Source organism: Carya illinoinensis, chromosome 3, assembly GCF_018687715.1.
Source record: "Carya illinoinensis cultivar Pawnee chromosome 3, C.illinoinensisPawnee_v1, whole genome shotgun sequence".
Classification (NCBI taxonomy): domain Eukaryota; kingdom Viridiplantae; phylum Streptophyta; class Magnoliopsida; order Fagales; family Juglandaceae; genus Carya; species Carya illinoinensis.
The window spans coordinates 52,541,118-52,560,750 of record NC_056754.1 but is presented as its reverse complement, the minus strand read 5'-3'; the positions used below and the strand labels follow the sequence as shown (position 1 = coordinate 52,560,750).

At 35.4% G+C, this 19,633-nt stretch overlaps 3 protein-coding genes across 6 annotated transcripts; 2 read left to right on the top strand and 1 right to left on the bottom strand.

Annotated features, from left to right (window-relative positions):
- Positions 1–394: 394 nt before the first annotated feature.
- On the top strand, positions 395–5,315 carry LOC122305274 (F-box/LRR-repeat protein 17-like). The gene is made up of 11 exons (XM_043117670.1): positions 395–1,207; positions 1,590–1,691; positions 2,166–2,310; positions 2,423–2,607; positions 2,759–2,863; positions 3,261–3,358; positions 3,461–3,681; positions 3,766–3,832; positions 3,951–4,036; positions 4,566–4,664; positions 4,971–5,315. Exons 1-11 carry the CDS (start codon positions 570–572, stop codon positions 5,031–5,033), a joined length of 1,809 nt encoding a protein of 602 aa, XP_042973604.1. The 5' UTR covers positions 395–569; the 3' UTR covers positions 5,034–5,315.
- Positions 5,316–6,855: 1,540 nt separating this feature from the next.
- LOC122305273 (putative uridine kinase C227.14) lies at positions 6,856–11,679 on the top strand. Of its 4 annotated transcripts, XR_006241064.1 has the most exons (14): positions 6,856–7,025; positions 7,475–7,599; positions 7,678–7,721; positions 7,858–7,935; positions 8,184–8,376; positions 8,885–8,915; positions 9,004–9,062; positions 9,186–9,259; positions 9,924–10,010; positions 10,542–10,609; positions 10,925–11,005; positions 11,122–11,183; positions 11,266–11,294; positions 11,405–11,457. XR_006241064.1 is itself a non-coding variant. In XM_043117669.1 (12 exons), the coding sequence occupies exons 1-12, from the start codon at positions 6,983–6,985 to the stop codon at positions 11,489–11,491; spliced, it is 912 nt and encodes a 303-aa protein (XP_042973603.1). In that variant the 5' UTR covers positions 6,858–6,982; the 3' UTR covers positions 11,492–11,679. The 4 variants fall into 4 exon arrangements, 1 of the variants encoding a protein (XP_042973603.1); XR_006241066.1 differs by lacking the exon at positions 10,542–10,609 and having other exon boundaries at positions 6,858–7,025; XR_006241065.1 differs by lacking the exons at positions 10,925–11,005; positions 11,405–11,457.
- Positions 11,680–14,427: 2,748 nt separating this feature from the next.
- Positions 14,428–16,792, bottom strand: LOC122305272 (auxin-induced protein AUX28-like). The gene is made up of 5 exons (XM_043117668.1): positions 16,381–16,792; positions 15,369–15,562; positions 15,120–15,255; positions 14,947–15,008; positions 14,428–14,732 (listed from the first exon to the last, which is right to left on the bottom strand). The coding sequence occupies exons 1-5, from the start codon at positions 16,635–16,637 to the stop codon at positions 14,695–14,697; spliced, it is 687 nt and encodes a 228-aa protein (XP_042973602.1). The 5' UTR covers positions 16,638–16,792; the 3' UTR covers positions 14,428–14,694.
- Positions 16,793–19,633: the final 2,841 nt, after the last annotated feature.

Here is a 19,633-nt window from a genome sequence, read left to right as displayed (position 1 = left end):
GAAAAAACAAGGTTAATTCCTTTCTGTCACAAACAAAATTAATTACGTTTCCAACACACACCCCTTTTTTATTACTTTTTAAATTCTTCGAACGCAACGCAACATTTCGTACGTTTGCCTTTCCCTAATTAGCAAATTATGCCAATAACTCATAACAAAATATTAATTAATAAAATAAAGCCTGTGAATTATTAATAAATATTGCCTGACGTATTATCAAATATAATTTTCTGAATATTTTAATTACTAATAAATATTGCCGGAGGCACGTCGGCGTTGCCTACGTCGGCCACATGCGTAGGGTCATTTTGGTCAGAAAATAAGAACGCACGCTCCTCCGGTCCTCCCTCTCCTTTATTCTCTTCTTTGTCAATTTTTCTTTTAATTATTTCAAACCCAGCGCGCGAAATGGCGCTTATTCTCCCGCCCCTTTACCGACCATTCTCTCTCTCTCTCTGCTCGCTGCTGTGACAGTGTGACCACTGATCATTTATATCTTAACCAATCTCAAAGCTGCTTTCTCACACTCTCTCGAGTCTCACTCCTTCTGTTTATCTCCCTCGCTAGCTATGCAACATCACTATCACCATCGTAGCCAATCACATTTGTCCGCCGGAGTTCCCACCACTCCCGGCGGTGAAACCCAGCTCGCCTCGGATTCCAAGCTGGGAAAGAAGCGTGGAAGTTATAACTGTGGTCGTTGTGGCCTACCTAAGAAGGGTCACTCTTGCCATGTCGCCATAACCACCGCCGACATCGAAAGCACTCCAACGCACGCCGATTCATCTGTAGCGATCTCGGCGACTTCCTCCCTCTCCACCACGCGCCTCCCGCCTCCTCGGCCGCATTGCTCCAACTTACGCCGCGCGCTCTCCTTCGATGATGACGTCGAAGATGTCGGCGGAGGCTTCCCGGAGCCCGAGACCGCGTACGACGAGGAGAACTTGCAATTCGACGATCCATTACCGGATCCGAATTCGGGCGGGTTTCCGCCGGGTTGTTTGTGGGAGATACTGAGGAGGTTGCCGCCGGTAGGGCTCTTGGCAGCGGCGAGAGTGTGCAAGGGGTGGAGGGAGACGGCAAGGAAGCTATGGAGGGCCGCGGAGGAGCTCAGGTTAAGGGTTCCAGCCAGAGCTCAGGTTGGGTTTGTTGGATCGGTGTTGCAGAAATGCCCTGGCCTCGTGAGGCTCTCGCTTAGAATGGAAAGGTTAGGGTTCCCGTACATGAGAGACCATCAGATCTATGGTCTTATCGGCTGGATCAGATTATCCTGTGGACATTGACCTTGAACCACGCCCAAATATGCTTAAATTAATCGAACAATCAAGAAAAATAAGCTAAAACAACGAAATGTAGTTTGATCTATAAATATGGCTGAGAGACAATGTCGTATGTGTGATCCATGAAGATCCATGCGAATAACGCCATTATACTGTTTGATCTATGAGCAGTTTAGTATGATTTATTTTTTTATTTTTAAGCGATCAATGCAGTCAAGCTTTCAAAATTTGAAGTATTTTAAAAGAGAGCATAATTAGAGAAATAAATGTTGATTTATTATTAAGAATGTTTGTTTTATGGTGTTGCAGTGATTTGGATGCAACAATGCTCGCTTGTATTGCATTCTCATGCCCTAATCTGGAATTTATGGAGATCTTGAAATCTGATACTGCGATGAATCGGATCACCGGGTATGATGCCTATTCTTCTGTTTCTTTTTTTACCCTTTTCTTGGAATCATTGGTTTATCTTATAGAATATCAAATAAATAAGCTAATGAAATTGTTTCGTGCTATTTAATGAACAGTAGGATGAACTGTACATCTTCATGTTATAACGTTTGGTTATAATTTTTGTGATCTATTTATTTTAGAAAGATATAAACTGCAATGGTGCGCCCTATCAAGTGTTTGATTCACTCTAATAGGTGTGGGAAGTTGATGTGGTGTCACGGTTTATAGTGGCATTGGTTTGTTTTCAGGATGCAGTATACTGGCTCTGTTTTATTCAGTCTTTTGGACCATTGAGGTTCAGTGTCTTTGGAGTTAAATTTTTCACGAATTCTTGTAATGTGGGACGGATATAAACAGAATGTTTTTTTCTGAGCTGTAAAATACTGAGTTCAAGTTGGCTCACTGATTGGGTTAATGAATCTCGAAATGCAGTGATGAATTGGGCCGTTTTGTTGCTGATAAACGATGTCTCAAAAGCCTTAAGATGGAAGGGTGTTCTAATTTAGGGGGTTTCGTTCTTTGTTCGTCCAGTCTTTCCACACTTTGGCTTTCCGATCTATTCTCCCTCTCTAAGACGGTATTTTTTTTTCCTCCTTTCCTTTGGTCGAGGTGTGATCTTTCTGTACAGTTGCAGTGCAATGCCTTCTGCATTTTGGTTAATTCTTTTGTATGTGCTCAATCGTTGTTAGGTTTTTAACTGCCCAAATCTGAAAGAGATTTCCCTGGAATTTTCTCGTCAACAAAATGATAGTACCGATCTAACTTCCATGGTTGATGGTTTGGGAAGGTATTGCCCAAGGTTGCAAAACGTACACATCGCATCCCTCCGGCTTTCTCATTCTGTTGTGCTTGCTCTTACAGCTGCACAGCTGAGGTTTGTCAAGTAACCGTGATCTTTGCCTTCTTTGGTTTGCTAATCGGCAGTCTTAACTTTATTTCTGTCTTCTGGCAATCTTCAATGACTTCTTTTGGTCACTGGAGAACAATAATGACCAGTTCAATGAAGCTTTTTCTTTGTTGTTCAGGTGGTTGCGAATGCTTTCACTGGTTCTTGGATCTGAAATCACTGATGCATCCGTTGCGGCCATTGCTTCAAGCTATCCAAACCTAGAATTGCTTGATCTGAGCGGGTATGTTTTCATTCCCAATTCCAGCTGCAACGCCTCTAAGATAACTGGATGTTTCGGTAATAGAGAAAGCCTTGTGTACTGTAATCACTGCATGTAGAATAAAAAACTCGCACTTAAATAAAAATGAATTGTGCTGTGTCCAATGCCTAGAATCTGTGACTCTCTGTAACTGTCCTGTGATAAGATAAAAGTGGAATAAGATTTTATTAGAAGAATTTCTGAACTTTCAAGTCCTTGCATAAAGTTTGGCTACTGTATTCTGGTTCAAGTTGGCTTCAAATCTTCAGTTCTAGGCTTTGCACAAAAAATGGTTAAATACATGCATACTTGAAGACTAGTTTCTTCACTTATCATAATGTTTGGATTTTGTATTTGATGTTCCGCTCCCGATTTTCAGATCCAGCATTAGTGATAGTGGCATTGGAATGATATGCAATGTGTTCCCTGAAACGCTTTCGAGGCTCCACCTTGCTCTTTGTCCCAACATTACATCAAGTAATCCCCCATACGAGGCTTCATCTAATTTATTATTTTGATCCAGTGTTAATATTTTCTCTCACATGCTTTGGTTCATTAAGTTGTTAACTTTAATTTCAGGTGGCATTCAGTTTGTCACTGCTCAATTGCCTCTTCTTGAGCTCATGGACTGTGGCATGACCATATGTGATCCCAATTCTGAAAATCCACTCCCCGGTGAATGCAATGATTGGGAATTAAAGAACATTTCAAAGACCAAACTACACCTTATTCACCAGAAGCTGATTATCAAGCACAACCGGTTGAAAAAACTCAGTTTGTGGGGTTGTTCTGGCTTAGATGTGAGGCTTTTTAATTTAAAAACTAAAATTATGTTTTCTTGTATAAGGCTTTCTTTGGTTATTAGTTTGTGAATTTGAATGCAGGCTCTATATCTGAACTGTCCAGAACTGAACGATCTGAATCTAAACTCTTGTAAGAATCTGCATCCAGGTATGTTGTTGCATAGATATTCTTAGATGATGATCTCTTTGGACATTTTTGTAACGTTAAAGCTCTGTTCTCAATTATTATGCAACATATAATTGATTATTGTTGTTCACGTGCCCAGAGAGATTGCTACTTCAGTGCGGAAATTTAGAAAGTGTGCATGCATCAGGATGTCAAGAGCTGTTGATTGAAGCCATTGAAAGTCAAGTAAGTTGGAATCTGACTATAGCCCTTCTGTAAGGTCTGTTTATCTTTCAGAAAACTGAATCTGGTGGATATCAATCTTGTGAACTTGCATGTCCAACTTGATTGCAGCATTTTCATGCTTTGTTAGTGTCAAATTCTCTGAACTCCAACATGAGGATTTGTAGCTTTGCTTCCAATTTAAGTTGATAGACCACCGCTGTAAAAAAGTACTAATAGCAGCAGGCGTTCCTTGATATCTCGCACATAATTAACTTGCACAGCGTGCAAAATTGTAATTTCATGCTGATATTAAGTTTTGTAAATCTATGTGGTGAATGATGATTCTGTTTAGAAGATGTGCTCATTTTCATGCTGCGCTTGTCTTAGAGGCTTAAATTCATATTATTAAAGCAGAGTTCCATCGATGTGGAAAACCTCATTTCTACTTTGACATCTCCTTGATCACTTCAACTTCTCTTTAAGACGGGACAACTACAATTTAGAAAACAAATTGTTCTTACACTTTCATTTTTGCCAAATATGTTTGTAGGTCAGCAATGACTTCTTGGCCATGGAAAATGTATTACCGTGTAAACGCTTAGCTGATGCATCCAAAAGGGTTCAGGTTCCTCACTTCCTCAGTGCACAGGTAAAGCTGAAAAAAACATCGTTTAACTTCTCATGAGACTGGCTATAGGAGGTCCCCACATTATTCTTGCCTTATAAAGATCTTTATTCAAATAGTAATAACCTTATTGCTTGAATAAAAAAACACTTATCCTTAAAATGCCACATGTATAACTTTGATTGGCTGATCCCCTATTAGTTTCAAGATATAAATGTCCTAGTTAGGCCGTGTTTATTTTCTTACTGCCATAGGAGTTAACAAGCTTATTTAGATTACAAGCCATGCCTCTTTTTATCATGCTAAGACTGCTTTGTTCTCCTTTTACAGTCCTATGATGACGATAAGAAGCAGAGGGTCAAAAGACAGCGATGTAATGTTCTTGTGAGATGATCACGAATGCTCTCGGGACATTTGTATTATGTAGACATGATGCGGTCTCACCTATCTTGTTATATTAATCTTCTGTGGCTGTGTGCCCCATGTAGTTACTGTTTATCATTGTTCAAATCCTGCTAGGGACTGGTGCCTTGTAGATTTGCCTTTCCCTTAACAGAAGGAAGAACTAATTGTTGTTTAGTTTCAAACTTTTAAGTCATTGGAAAGAAGCATTGGCTAACCATTGGATTCATCAGTTTCATTTATCTCCCTGAATAAAAAGTCTGCAATTTGGCACATTTTTCTTCACTGATATGCCTGTCTTTTACGCTACTGCAGTATTAATATTATTCTTGGCTGTAAGTCGTACTTTCCTGGCCTGAAAACTGGAACCACATGTTTTCGAGGCATGTCATAAATTCATGGTGCTGATACATATTCATCTTCATTAGAGCCATATTCAGGCTTTGTTCTGCTAAGTTTTCAAACGTGTGATAATTTAGTAAAAGGAAACTCCATTTTGAAGGGTGACTGCAATACAAACACAGAATCCGATCCTCCATTCTCTCCAGAAACAAATTTCGTCCGACTCTGATCCAAAAACTCCAAGAAACCTCTCTTGTTCTATTTGCCCGGAGGGCTCTCCTCCTCTCCCTTCTTCTTCCTACAAATCCAGTTTATATAATATTTCCCCCTGTTTTGTCATCATCTCCATTAGGCTGGAAAATCTCTTACTTCCTGAAATATCTTTCACCCACCATTGTTCTCACCGAGTGTCAATCCTTCAAAATCCACGTGGACTAATGGAAGTGCTGTTAAAGGACGTTGTATGAATATCTGTATCCCGACCTCCCACAGCTAGACTGCTGCACAAACGAACTCTCTATCTCTAAGGTTACGTTTAGATATTAAGTTGAAAGTTAAATAAAATATTATTTTTTAAATATTATTATTATTTTAATATTTAAAAAAATTAAATTTTTTATTATATTTTATATAATGATAAAGTTACTATCCTATTATTACTCATTTATTACTTATAAAGTATTAGGAATTTTTTATTTGTTTATCATTTTCTTTTAAGTATTTTTTTAACATTTTTTGTCATTAAAAAAATATAATTTTATTAATAATCATTTTCTTAACTATTAAATAAAAAAATAAAAAAAATCAAATATAAAAAGAATAGTAAATAGATAACAGAAGGATAATAATCTTATTATTATTTTTATATTCATATTAAAATTTAAAAAAATTATAATAATTATATAAAATAAATTGAAATGAATGGGAAGGAATCGAGGAATTTAAGAAAATATAATTTCTCAAATTTGACTCAAGCTGCCGTAAGCTTGTTGTCGTTTGGAGTTTGAACTTTGAGCCCCATGGCTCGACAATGTAGCATGTGTTTCCAGTGAGTCGGTTTAAATTTTTAATATGAATTGTCTGATTATTATGTAATTATGTTTTATTTTAAGAAATTTTTTTTATAAGATATATTATTTTTTTTATACATCCAATCCAACACATAGTGTGAAAGCTTTTCCTATAAACTACAATAAAAATAATATCATTGATATTAATTTATTTTTAAATATAATAAATCTTAATATAATAATATATCATGTTAGTTATATAGAACAAAATTCTTTCACCATTTCTAACTAAGGGTGTCGATTGAACAAGATATGGATGTCTCTTTTTAACAACACTAGAACATTTAATTGTACATGTAAATAAAAATAAAAATAAAAAAGAATGTTTAATTATAAAACTCATTATTCGATTATTTGTTTTGCCTTTTTGCATTGCATTTTTGTTTCTTTAAAAAACACCTTTTATTTTTTTGACATTTTCCTCCTCTCGCGTACAAGTCTGGAGAAGCGTGCTTTCTGTTCTACTTTTCCCCAACTTTCCTTCTATCTTTGAAGAAAATTATACATCTCTGTCTCTGAGGTTCGGAAATGGAGGCTTCCATGTCCCCGACAACGTCAATAAGCTTTTCAGGTGTTTATCTCTGTCTCGATTTGAACAATAATCGTGATCAACTGTGTGACGATGAAAAACTGAAAATTTGAGCCAAATTATTTCGCAATTGGAAGTACTTTTGTATTAAACCAAATGAGCTGAATTCCACTTATTAGAAAACTAAAAAACCAAAAATTCAATCCTATTCAATCTACGATCTGGTAAATACCTGAACTTATTGATTTCTGATCAATATTTTCGTATGAGAACTTGGGTCTCGTGGTTAATCATATGGTTTCTCTAGTGGGTATTCTCAGCACGTTGCCAATGGTTTAGCCATTAATTTTTCATTTATATATAGATAGCCAAAAAGGTTCTTGAATCTGGGTTTCTTTCCCTTTAATTATTTGGTTTCTCTAAATTCACGCTCATCAAATTGCTGTGATGTTTCTTTGAGCATAATGATTTCCTCGATTGTTTGTTTGCAGACTCATTGCTGGTTAAGAAAAGGGTAAAACTTCCTTCATGGAATCGGCGTTTGGCGTCCATTTCACCCCCCAGAGCAGTTGCCTTTGCTCAATCCGTTATTCTGATTAGGAAGCCCAGCGTGAAGGTATTTCGTTCTATCGGGAATACCTTTTATTTTTGTGAGTTGGGACTAATACTTCAGGGTTCTTTCTTTTTTAAAAAGGTTTTATGCAGTCAAAAAAGAGAAATTCCTGTGGTAGAAGGCAGGTATGGCATCTTCAAGTGTCAGTTTGTTAAGTTATTAACAAACAAAACTGTGTGATGGAAACTTAGCTACGTTTGCACATTTGTTACTCTTCTATGCAGTATATCTATAGTTACTGTTGCTTCTAATCTCTGCAAGATGTATCGATGAAATATATGATGCTTTAGCCGAACGTCTGGCTCCCACGGCAGCAATTGCATCAAATCCCAATTTGAAGTAAGTTATTGTTTCTCGAATCAGAAAAGGTTTGTAGTTGAATATTTCATTTTTAGTTAGTACGCAATCAAATACTCATGCGCGTTTTCCTGATTTGAGCAATTTCTTCTGAAACCTAGTTGAATCTATTTTTTATTTCATCTATTGTCTTGTTGGATTGGTATTATATCTTTTATATTGTTTTGACGCTGATCTTGGCCATTACTATATGAGTTAGTCATCTCCCTAAAAGACCATAATGCATACAGGCACATTGTGGGTTTGGCTGGTCCTCCTGGCGCTGGAAAGAGCACTCTAGCATCTGAAGTAGCCCGGCGTGTTAACAAGTTATGGCCCCAGAAAGCTTCTTCAATTGATTCCCAAGTTAAGCCTCCAGATGTAGCTATTGTTGTTCCGATGGATGGGTTTCATTTGTATCGTTCTCAGCTGGATGAGATGGAGGTTGGCGTTTCTTTCTAGATTCTATTTGCCTGTGTTTTCTTCCTTCAAGGATTACAAAGGATTTCATCGCTTTTTTTGTTGCGGGTAGCTCTATCATAGTTTCATAGAGCATCTAAAAGAATTTTAATGAAAAGTGCAAACCATATATATAAATCAGAGAGAAACTAGTTTTAATGACATTGAGAAGCATCTGACCGTAAAACTATCAAAATGGTAAGGTTTTGGATCACAAGTCACGCCTTTATTAGGCAGACATGATTTATGAAAAGATTTTGAGTTACCTCATTTCACAAAATATATCTAGCTTTTCTTTTACCTGATGTCAGTGTGCCTGGTTTTTCAATGGGGCATTTGACCCAATAATTAGGACGACATAAGATGCCAAATCCTGCCGCTTCTTTGTTTCTCTTGTCCTCAGACGTCGTAGACACGCAAATTCATAAACAATTATTTTTTTATGGAAAATATATAGCTCAATTCTTTTTCAAGTATTCTTCTTTCATTGTAGAATCCAGAGGAAGCCCATGCAAGAAGGGGAGGTGAGGTTTCTATATTTGTTAGTTACTGGTTTCAAACTTTAAAACTTGTAAACATTAGAAGTTTTGATCTTTCTAATCAATGAATCAGCTCCATGGACATTTAATCCAGCACTACTGCTTTCATGTCTCCAGACCCTAAAAGCTCAGGTGATTAACTATTGGTGTTGAAAACTTATAATTAATTTGTTGACTGCAAAACATGCATGCATGTGTGTGTCAAGAACATAAATGCCTTCCTCAAATCGGATCCTGAAATGATAGATTTTGCAGGGATCAGTTTATGTACCATCATTTGACCATGGCATTGGAGATCCAGTGGAAGATGATATTTTTGTGAGCCTTCAGTGAGTAATTTGCTTCTTTCACAAGAAGAATCTCATAAATAGTTGCTGATTTGATCAGGATTAGGTGATTAACAGATAATTGTCTTAATTATGGATATTTTTCATTATCCTTGGAGATATGGATATTTTTAAATATCCTCGGAGATTATTTTGGACAACCTGATTGAACGGAAACTGACAAACCTGAAAGTTGCTTGAATAGGAATAGGAATAGGATTGGGTTCTATTGAGGCTCTGAAACATTAACTTTTCATCAACTGTTTAAGATAGGAAATTTGCGCCAAGTGTTAAGTTCCATGATGAACTTGGTGAAACCATTTATCTTGGAAACATGGATTTTGATAGTTGCAAAGATGGTTAACTTTGTTGGGGATGAAATTGCTGTCAATGAGCTGATAAGAAAATTGAGCATGTTACAATGCCGTGCCTAACAGGTGAGCTTCCTTAAAAGCATATCATGGCACTTTTGGCATCCCTTATTAAGCTCAGGTTTTCTCTTTGTTTTATTGCTATCCTTTCTTGGTTATTTGTGCTTCGTGAAGTCGCTTTTATAAATCCAATGCTTATAATATATGAGATTTTAAACTCCTTTTTGGTTCGGGTACCCCATAGCTTTTAGTTTGTCTTCTCTATTCTGATAGCCCCTTTTTTTCCCGCTTTCCAGGCACAAGGTGGTTATAGTAGAAGGAAATTATTTATTGCTGGAAGATGGGGTTTGGAAAGAGATATCATCTATATTTGATGAGAAGTGGTAAGGATTGGATTCTCTCCAGGCTATCCTCACTCTCTGCCCAGCCTTTGCATGTTAGAATTTACCGTTTGAGTTCACTGACATTATATGGTGGAAATCAATCTTGGGAATGGGAACTTATGTATCTTGAAAATATATATATTTTTCTTTCAAACATTTAAATTTCTGATGCTGGCACATTTATTCTAAAATTTAAAAAGAGGAAAAGGTGTGTGAGGCTTACATACTAAATCTGTTCAGGCCAAGAGGCGTACATGTTAAAATGTGCGTTTGCATCATGTCAACCTTAATTACATTTAAAACGTCTACATTTTTTAGCTGAGAACTTCAAATTAGGTTCTAACCATGAAGTTGGATACAGTCGATAACTATACTTTTTCTGTTTTAGTTTTTACTTCACTACTAGCTCTTTGCTTTTGCATTTGAAGCACTTTGGTAACACACTCGTACAGATTTTGAACTTTGGTTAATCTTTTCAGCCCTCATTAATTATTATTTTGATTGTAATTCTGTTGGATCTGGGGAGACTAGCCTGCAATGTAGGTTTGATGTCGTTATCATTGCAATGCTGTTGCCTCATGCTGATTCACAATCTTAAGGTGATTTTATATTGCCATCCTGGTGAAAATCTTTGCCATATTATATAGAGTTAACATACCAATTATTGGAAAATATAAGGGATGGTGCTCGATCGGAGTCTTATGCCTTGCAAAGTGGTCTAAGTACTGTTTGGTCTGTCATCTTTCCTAAATTGCCTATAACATACTGACAACATTTAGTTGCACTGACAGATAGCCCTGCAATGTAGTTTTGACATCATTATTGATTGAAATACTGCTGGCTTATGTTAGTTTTACATAGATTGGTGATTTATATTCCCATCCTGATGAAAATCTTTACATTTCTTTTTATAGATTTAATGTACAAACTAATGGAAAAAAAAATGGGAATGACAGTGCTCAGAATCTTATGCCCCACAAAATGGTCATGAACTGGTTGGTCCATCGTCTTAAAATGCTTTTCACACACTAAAGGCATTAGTTGCATAGGTGGATAGCATTACTTGTATTAGTCCGTTAGCTTGTTAAAAGATGATGTTTTTATTTTCAAGGTTCATTGAAGTTGATATTGACACGTCAATGCAACGAGTTCTAAAGAGACATATTTCAACTGGTATGTGTTCCTTGATTTCTTGACAAGCTATTTCCCTTGAGAAGGAACGAGCTATGATTTTTTTTTCCTTTATCTATTATAGGAAAGCCTCCGGACATAGCTCAATGGCGGGTAAGCCTCACTTTGCTCGATCTATATAAAAGGGGATTCTTCACCTGATCTATTTCTTTCTTAAAGTGCCTCTGTAGTAAATCTTATGCCACACAAAATTGGTCCTGCAGATAGATTACAATGACCGGCCGAATGCAGAGCTTATTATCAAGTCAAAGAAGAATGCAGATTTAGTAATCAAATCAGTTGATTTCTAAAGGTGAATCGTGTCAACTTTTAGGAATGTATGTTCACATAGTCAGTTCTTTTAACGGAATAAGCTGGTCATATTTCATCTTTGTTGTAAGGATGGCTTTAGATGTTGCACTATTGGAAGCTGGCATAAAGTTGATGGCAACATTCATTTTATGTTGACCATAATGAATATCTTCCCTTCTTTCTTTCTCAAGTTATCCACACAGGGAGAGAGAGAGAGAGAGAGAGAGAGAGAGAGAGAGAGAGAGAGAGAGAGAGAAGGATTGACAATTTGAGTTGCTGAGATGGTGAAAGGTGTATCTGTTGCGGCTGTTTGGTACTCACAGTAAAGGGTAGACACGGAGAAGTTTCAAAAAGTTTTAAAAAACATGGCAAATCCAACGGGGGTTAGAGGTTTGTATTATCCCAGCCCTTTTCGTTTGGACTAGATTTCATGTTCGGTGCTTCTTGGGTTGTCTGTCCTCACTTGGGCTTTATTTTTATACGGTCCTTCCAGTCGTTTGGGCTGGCCTGTTTTGCTTTACCAATTGGCCCAAGCCTTGGAGCCTGGTTGGTGGACCGAACTTTTTATTTACCAGCCTAGGCCCGAGTATTGCCTATACACCCAAACGCCTTTGTTTATTAAAGTCCGTTTAGATAGTAAAAGTGTTTAATATTTTTTAATTTTATTATTATAATTTTTTTTAAATTTTTATATAAAATAAAATAAATAATTAAGTTTTTTTATAATTTTAAAATAATAATAAAATTAAAAAATAATATTTTAATAATATTTTATTCAACTTCTATATAAAATTATTTCATCTCATCTCACTATTCAAATCGCACCTAATCTTTCAATTGCATAAGATGATGATAAGACTCGAAACTGAGCGATGCTTGCTGCATGTTTGGCCACAAGATTTTTTCACAAAATATTTTCAACTGTAATTCCAATATCTTTAAATTTCAAAATTCTCTCAAACAACTTTTCATTCAATTATTTGACTACGTTTCCATACATATTTTCACAAAAACCCACAAAAATGATCTAAAAGATTATATTTAAGTAATTTCTCAAGAGAAGTGTTATACAAGAATATTTGCAATACACAAAAATCTTATACAATAATTTTTACATAATAACGTGACTTAATGTAATGTGTTAAATTTATTTTATAATAAAAATAAATTTACAATCTAATAGGTCATATTTAACTACGTCGCGTAAATTTTATTGTGTAACATTTATGTGTAAACCAAACTTTTTTCATTCTTTAAATCTACTTTATCCATTTCTCAAAAATCCAAGTAAAAGCATACTTCAAAACACTTACATTCAAATTAAAAAAAAATTGGGTCTACATGATCATATATAACATAAATTAAAACTATTCTGAAAAATTCTTATTTCTGCCTACAAAATACAACCCGATCAATAGGCCTAAATGGTTGCTCATTAAATAGATTAAGGCGAAGAAAATAGAGTTTCCCAATTATATTCCTTGATTTTGTACTTTCCTTTAATATTCCAGGTTCTTCATCAAAAAGAGTTTAGGAAGCATCGATCGATCATGTACAGTTAAGCAACCAGCCAAACCAACTTGGCCTCCGAAGCTCTTGCTTGGGTGTCATCTTCACGAGGGACAGAGGCGACGATAACAAGAAGTTACTTACCAAACTATGTAATTTCCGGGACACTTCCTTGAAGCTGCATCACATAATATATATTTCTTTGTATATCTCTTAGAATATTACAGGCATCTCTCTCTCTCTCTCTCTCTCTCTCTCTCTCTCTCTCTGTGCCCATCAAGTTACTAATTGGCAATGGAAGACCCGGATCATTTCTTGATACTGCGGTCCCTGCATGCTAATCTACTCAATATGGAGCCAACAGTAACGTCGATCGGATCTCTCCAAGAATTCTGTGTCTTTGTAATAATTTTATCCTTATCATTAGTACTTTCCATTACTGGAAACGCATAGTTCAGCAATATTCAGATCCAAGATTTGAGAGAGAGAGAGAGAGAGACTTATAAATATTTTACTCAGAAATGATTTGTGCAGTCGGGAAATGCAGTCAGCGTGCAGTCGGCTGTAAAAAAAAAATTAATACGGGACCTATATGAAAAAAAAAAATTATTTTTATAACTTTTTATAATTCATGTAGGTTTCCCTTAATATAAAACAATTTTTTTATAATTTTTTTTATTCATTCCGTACAGTCGACTGCACGCCGACTGCATTTCCCGACTGTATATAGCAAAGTCCTATTTTACTTGATGATCACGTTGTTTTTATTATTATAATTGTATATATAGTAAAAAAGCAATATTAAATTGCAAGTACGTGCCAGCAAAGAGCCTGACCCATCACAGAGATGCAAGCATTAATGCCATCAACATAGGGGACCATAATCCATGGTCAAACGTACAAATTCATTACGTGACAGTCCCATTGGCCATTCATCCCGCACACTCGTTTATTTTTTGCTGCTTTCGCTATATAATTTCCTTTTCGATATTCATTATTGTGGGATCGATGCCCCAAATATTGAGCATTAACACAGCTAGCAATCCCATCCATGCATGGATCCCATATCAGAACAATAAATCTAGCTAACCAAAACAAATGGCCATGCATTAATGCTCCATCAACATGCACATGATCTTGTTCCCTCTTTAAGCTTGGCCATGAAACATCTCCATTTAAGGCGTGGTCTCCACCCATATAATAACAGCCATACAGATCATTTTTTTCTTCCTTTTTTTTTTTTAAAAAAAAAAAGAAAAGCATATGAATAAAAGAATTATCATAAAGAAATAGGAAAGGAACAATTTGAGGAATAAAGAGCAGACAATACAACTACTTCAAGCAGTCACGTTACTATTATATATAGTAATTATCAAGCAAGCAAGCAAGCCATCGATCAGACAGTACTAAAAAAACATGCAAGACGTACAAAGTCAAGTCTTGGAACTTATGTAAAAGCTGTTATATGGTTTCTGTCCACAATAAATACTGATAAAAATATAATAATATATCTCACACTAATATTATATTATCTTATATCAAACCGAATAATGATACAGAAAACACCACCCCATACATCCTGCTCAATCCATCTGCGCGCTTAATTTTTAGGTACCATGCATTGATAGATGTTTTGGTTTTTGCAGAGACTGCGACCAGATCAAAGGAGCAGGTTGTTGATCAGCTTACTAATTTAGCTTCTGTTCCTGCATTTCTCCATGGCTCTTGGCGCTGGATCCAAGAGAAAAAGTTCCATGGACAAGTCAGATCATTTGGAAAGATATATAAACCAAATTTACACTAAAAAAAAATAGAATTTTGTGAATTAATATACAAGGTGCATGCTGCCTTTAAGCAATTAGAAGAAGATCATGACCAATTCACTTCGATCTTTTAAGTGATTAATTCTATTATTTGTTGAAAGATGTATATATATAGTACTAACCGAGTCCAATCGCCTCCTTTCCCTTCATGATGCGGAGACGCGTGCATAACTCAACAAACATCCTATAGGATTGAACACAAAGAAAGTTAAAATAAGCTACAATATTATTGAAATATTTGTTTGATTTAATTCAAGAGTGTTTGCGGGGGGATGATCGAAGATCAATAGCTTACTCCCACGGGACATCACCAACGAGCATCCAGTCACCGTCCTTGTCTTCATACGTTGGAACGCAGTCAGAACTGTTCAGAAGATCCATCAACTTGCTCTCATTCAAGAAATCCTTCATTCCTTGGGATCCACAATTACCTTTAGTGAAGAAAACATGTCAATAATTGGGGCACTTTGATAATTAAGTAGCAATAATTAATGAAAACCACATGCATATGTACTAACGGTAAAGAAGAATTTGAAATTCTTACCAATAGTGAAGGAACTGAACATTTTGCCCAAGGCATCCGAGAGCTCTTTGTAACTTTTGTACATCTTTAAGTCTACCTTACGAAGATAAGGTGCACCATCCATGCTAACCTTCACAAAGGCTGCATTGCCACTTGCCTTCTCTAACATGTTCTTTCGGAATGATCTGACTGGTGGCCAACCCACAACTTGTGCCCTAAATTTCCATTTGGTTAGAGTAGTATCATTTCTGTATATTCATTTTCTGTAATTTACATGAGCTTTAAGTAAAACACTATATATAGTTCGTGATCTGTAATTTAGTTACAAATAAAAATAAAAAGAGAAGACTTCTAGGAATGAGGCCGGAACGGTTAGTCTATACATATATAGCAATAAAGTTTTATATCAAGTATTTCAAGATTATTGAGGTCAGATATTTCTAGTATTTGTTTCTTTTTCCCATCTGAGCTGATCAGGATTTATAGAACAGCTTTAAATATTTGTGGTGATAATGATTTCAAAGCACAACTAGATAACTTTCAAAAGAGTTTTTTACAAGATTTTGTAGTTGGTATAAATTTATTCTCACCCCGAAAGTATTATTTACTCAATGATCATTACGATTTGTTTCTCTCTGTTTCAATACAAAATTCATACAGGCTAGGCTGCTGGGGAACCTTGGGAATTTCCGTTGGCCAAGATAACTTTTGAGCCTCATAGATATGTATTATTTTTTTGTTTTTCATATTTAGTTTTTCCAAATTCCTTCCACAAGTACGATCTAAGACCTCTCTTTTTCAGTTTTTGTTTTGAACGGATAATTAAGCCTTTGATCTTTAATTTGCTTGTTCATCTCTTTCTCTATTCCTCTCTCATATAAAGTTGCTGCACTTTACCTAACCCTAATCATACCATAGCTCTGCACTAACATGCTCCCCAGAATAAAAAGAAAAACAACAAACCAAGAAGCTTAGAGTTAATAAAATCACAAAGAAAGTGTCTACATATATATTTTATATGCAGCTAGCTTACTTATCGAGATGCTTTGCCGGATCAGCGGTGAGAAGGTTCTCCTTCTGCAGTGTCTTCGACTTCTCATTCAGATCCATCTCCACCTCCTTGGAAGAAAGTTTAAGATTCAAATCCATAGTTGTAGTACTTTCAGTCTCAGAGAACCCTCTCTTCCTAACCACCTCTCCTTCAGTATTTCCTCCAATATTTCCTGGCAACCCTAGCCTCAGCTCAGTCTCCTCGAAGCGCATCTTCACCTTCTCTGACTCAACTTCCATTGATTTTTCACTCTCTAATAACCCTTATCTCTATCTGTCTACTCTCTGTCTCTCTATCTCTTATTCTCTTTCTCTCTCTAAGCATTCAGTGCTTTGTTTCTTTGCGAGAATAATAGTGGGGTGGACGTCAGGCAGGGAAGGAGGATACGTTTGGGTTTTGTGGGTATTAATAGAAGCATGGATGGGCTGCACTGTCTTTTTAAGAGTTTTGAAGGGATCTGTGATGGTGACACGTGGCAAGGTGTGTGAGCTGGATTCTCCCAACGTTGCTGGGATAGGTGACGACAGGGTGATGTTGGGTTGCTAGCTATGATTGTTGTGTGGGAGGTCGTGAAGACCAGGACAACCTGTTTAAATTTGCTGCTCTTTACTACTGATCATCAGGCGCGGCCTACCCATTTCTCCTCTTTTTATGAGAAGCCAGCAAAGACGATTCGACTTTCTCCTTCAAATTACAATATATTGATATATATTTGAAAGTGCAGTACAGTATTGCCTAAAAGGTTTTGGTTGGACATATCACATGAATGAGATTAATTCAGAAATGTGTATATATATATATACACACACATGTATCAAGGCTAGAAAAATCGGAATCGGGAATTGATAAGGATCGATAATTTTGAATCGGATATTTCAACATTAATAAAAAAGTATTAAAAATCATATTTGATACAATTCAAGTATTTTATATTATTTATAAAAGAGTATAAAATAAAAATTATTGACTAGTTTCCTTAAAAATATTGTATGAATCTAAATAATTTCAATAAATATATAATTTATGTATTTATTCTCAATAGTCGACATTTTTTTTTTGTCTTATATACGAAAAATATAAAGATTATTAAGTTATAAACACATGGCAAGTGTAGCATTTTATGCATAACCATAAATTTTATATAAAATTCTCATTCATCTTCTTAGTTTTTTGTTCAACTAAAAATAATAAAGAATTATATGTTTATCTTCCAATTTTTTGCAATTCTTATTGAATAAAATTTGATGAAAAAGTTAATATATATATATATATATATGTGTGTGTGTGTGTGTATGTGTCTTTAACTCTATCATATTTTTGTACAAACACATTAAAAGAAAAACTCATAGATAATCAGGCTATAGTTAAACATATAAGAAAAACTAATTTAGCAATTAGTGGACATATCATATCAGAAAATGCCTTAAATTAAATAAAAATGCTTGCTTCGTTGGAATCTCTAAATATCACAGCCAAATATGCATGCGAGGTCAAATCATTTCATGAACAGCGCGCGCCATTGTGGCAGCTTGCATGCTGTAAACCAGACCACCAGAAATGGCAGCTTTATATAACGTTGCTTCTGCATTTTTTTCTAATAAGAACAATATTGCGCTCTCTCTCTCTCTCTCTCCTCTTTTATTTTTCCTGATCTTCCTTCATTTCCTTCCTTTACCTCTGGCCTGAGTTGTGATTTCAGCCATTATTATTTTTTATCTGAACATTAACTTAGTGGAAAATTTTATAATTAAGCGACAATTCTTGATAATGTTCTACATGAGAGTTTTTGTTCTAGCTTATTAGCACAGCTCATAATTCAATATAGAATTATTAATCTTTAATCGTGACTAGCTAGCTGGGCCTATCGTACCAATCCAAATCTATATCCAATTATGAATTTATGCAGATCGATCATATTGTGGACACGTCACTTATCAAGCACCAATCATATCAAAATCATGCTGTGGCTGAGTACGTACGTACCTATCATCAGTTGTAATTGTGAGCATTCCTAGAAGTTCGAACTATATATAAATAAAAGTAGCTTTAATTATTATAAATATTCATTTTCATCATGATTTTTGGGCCATAATTAACCTACCATGATTTCATCATTAATCAGGCAGTACTGGTGTCGACCTAGTTGCTTTGACAACTCACCTAGCTAGCCAAAAAGATTAAAACAAAAGCATTTTTGTTTGAAAAATTCTACTTTTATAAAACATACGAGATAATAATGTATTTTTATGGTATTATAATTAAATTTAAAAGTTAAATTTTAAAATTTAAATTTTATGAATCAAATTTTATTATTTAAATAAATAACGTAGATTATTTGCTCCACACACCACCTTAAAACTAAAATAACTCTTTTATTTTTTATTTTTTTATTCAGCTGACATAGATTAAAAAAAAAAGCTGGGCATTTTGATTGAGTAATTACCAATTCTCACTTCTCCGGCGCCTGTATTGCAAATCTTCCCGAAAAGATCAAAAGTGCTGTACAAAATTCTATAAGAGATCTATGCTTATTATTTAATTAGAAGGAAATAGCTAAAGAAATTACTTAAGAAACAGACATTGATCTCTTCTAACTCATTCTAATACATGTAAAACCAAGGATATGTATTGAGTGTCATCAATTAAGAAACTAGATCATATATTTCTCAGCAAAATATTTCATGAGTTTGTGCGGACTATGTACTTACTTTAAATTGCGAGTCATTGATTAAATGTAATTAACTTCGATGTCTCGATATTATATCTAATATTAGTATAGTACTGCATGCGCGCATGCATGCATGTACCCCGTGTACGTTCAATTGCTAGCTACAGATCAGATATAAATCCTTTTTAGCTAGAGGCCGGACACATCAATTAAGCTTGTGCATGATGAGTGCAATCGAATGTTATAAAACAAAGCATGGAATTAATTAGTTTGTATATCCAGAATTTCCCGACTTGTTAATACATGACTCAATTTGTGATCATCAAGACAATTATACAGATGATCCATCAGCTACGATAATTAATCTTAATCCTCGTAGTACTCATAATTTAAAACAAATGTTGAACGGCCGATGGACAGGTTTCCCACCGGTGAGAGCTGAGTTTTCACCTTTTGCTTTCAATCATATATACATGAATGGCCGATTACAGCCTGTATCTATGCATGGGATCATGAGGTACGTACTGTACGGGTATTAATTAATGCATGTTAGTTTTAAAGACTTGC